At 52.1% G+C, this 2,072-nt stretch overlaps 1 protein-coding gene across 1 annotated transcript; it reads right to left on the reverse strand.

Annotated features, from left to right (window-relative positions):
- Positions 1 to 823: 823 nt before the first annotated feature.
- Positions 824 to 1,675, reverse strand: LOC146198773 (uncharacterized). The gene has a single exon (XM_084591979.1). It carries the CDS (start codon positions 1,673 to 1,675, stop codon positions 824 to 826), a length of 852 nt encoding a protein of 283 aa, XP_084448105.1.
- Positions 1,676 to 2,072: the final 397 nt, after the last annotated feature.

Raw genomic sequence — 2,072 nt, forward strand, 5'->3', positions numbered from 1 at the left:
TGTGCGACTGGAATGGAGATGCAGGATGGCAGCAGTATAAGGAGGAGGCTGTGGCGAGAGCTGAAGAACGTGCAATCAAAGGGTGTTGCTACTATTAGAAGACAAATGGTGACTACAGTAAAAGCAGAAGGTTACGGCGATAACGCGTGGTTGCACCGCACACAAGTGTGAGAATTAAAAGTGCAGGAAAGGACTCCACATAGAGAGTGAGGAGGGCAGTGGTGGAAGAAGGGGTGATGGAAAGAGAGCAGGAGGGTAAGGTGGTGCTGGGCTCTGTCAGCGAAAAATTACGATCATACCTCTGTTATGCGGCAGTTGGCAGGCCACCCGAATGACAGGCATTGAGATGGTACAGATAGATTACCCGACTTGGCAGCGGCCAAACGAGAAGGTCCAATGGGAATCAAACCCGGAACCTTGAATCCAGAGTCAGACAAGCAACCTCTAGGCCACGCAGCGGCGTTCGGACGGCTTGATTAAAGTAGAACGTTACAACTAATGCCTGCTGGTCTTTCACATAGTGCCGTGTAGCTTTGTTCTGTTGGTTTGTTAACGCTCGATGCGATTGGCCGTGGTTTTACCTCATTATTTGCAGGCCAGACGCGCCAAGGTTTATATGGTGTGATCGCAGCCTCGCACGAATGGTTCCGCATTATTCCACATAATTCTAAGTGCTATTGGCGAGTTTACCTTGGTATTTAATTGCCGGCTTTTAATGGTGGTGGTGGTGGTGGTAACAAACGTTTAATGATTTAAAAGGGGTGGAGGTATGCATGAGCCGGATCTTTGAAGATCCAGCCTTTACAGATACTAGGTGGGTTCCCTAGTACGGGACCCCAGTGGGGTCGGCTGCTGCCCGGGCTCGCTCAACCAAGGCCTTTTGGGCCTGCAGGTCATAGCAGCCGAGCAGGGTCGCCTCCCAGTCCTCCCGAGTGGGATTGGGGTGAGGAGGTATAGCTGGGTTGGATGAGCAAGCCCACGCCATGTGGTAGATGTCCGAAGACTCCTCCGCACAGTGCGGACAACTGCCCGTGAAGGAAGGATTAAAACGTTTTAATGTTGCCAGGCACAGCAGAGTGTTGGTATACAGACAGAGTAGAAGCCGCTCCTCCGTCTTATATAGACCTTTACTCGGGCGAGCGTAAACGCTATGGCAAAATTGATAATAAAGAACAATGTCTTTAAAAGAATACGCGGGTTTGAATTCGAGATCCTGATCTAGGGGGTCGAGATGGAAAGCCCGGAAATTAAGCGCGCAAGCGGCGGCGTCGGCTGCCTCGTTCCCCTCAAGACCCATATGAGCAGGAGCCCATACTATTTTCCGGTAAGCGGGGTCCCCGGTATAGGAGAAATTTTGAAGTAGTCGGTAGGCTAAGTATTGCGTCCAGCCTTGCTCGACGTTCCGACAGGCCCCTCGCGAGTCGGAGATAATTGTTTTGGAATCAGTGTGGGTAGCTGCCAGCGCAATGGCGACCTCCTCCGCGTGAGTTATGTCACGGGCGCGAACTGTAAGCCCGTTAACAGTTTTGGACTGGTGGACCACTGCGGCCGTGTACCATCCCCCATGGTGGGGGCCGGAGGCGTCCACGTAATAAATGCCGGGTTTCGACCCATAATGGCGGCCCAGGGCTTCCGCCCGCGTCAGGCGCCGGGCATTGTGGTCCTCACGTGTCATGTTTCTAGGAAGAGGGCGTACGGGGAGGGCGCATCTCCACTCAAAAGGGAGACGTACACGATCTTCCATAAGGGTGGTATGTTGGATGTGTAGCCGGGCAAGGAGGCAGTGACCCAACAGTGTCTTAGAAAGACGTGTGGAACGATCCCGAGTGAAGCGGGCATACTTCATTTCGATGACTACCGAGAGCACTTGTTGGTATCGCCGCTTCGGATTTTCTTTGTTCTTTTGTGGGAACAAGTCAGTCCAATAAAGAGTCCTCTTTAGTGTCACGCCAGTCTCTCCTTCTGTTGCCTATGGCATTGTGGCCGCCACCTTGCATCGCGTGACAGCTGTTCGATCATCATCATTATCTGAATTTGTACGCCATTTAGAAAATTTCATCTATGGCACTACC

Source organism: Amblyomma maculatum, chromosome 2 (assembly GCF_055883805.1).
Source record: "Amblyomma maculatum isolate TAMU_Amacu chromosome 2, ASM5588380v1, whole genome shotgun sequence".
Lineage (NCBI taxonomy): Eukaryota > Metazoa > Arthropoda > Arachnida > Ixodida > Ixodidae > Amblyomma > Amblyomma maculatum.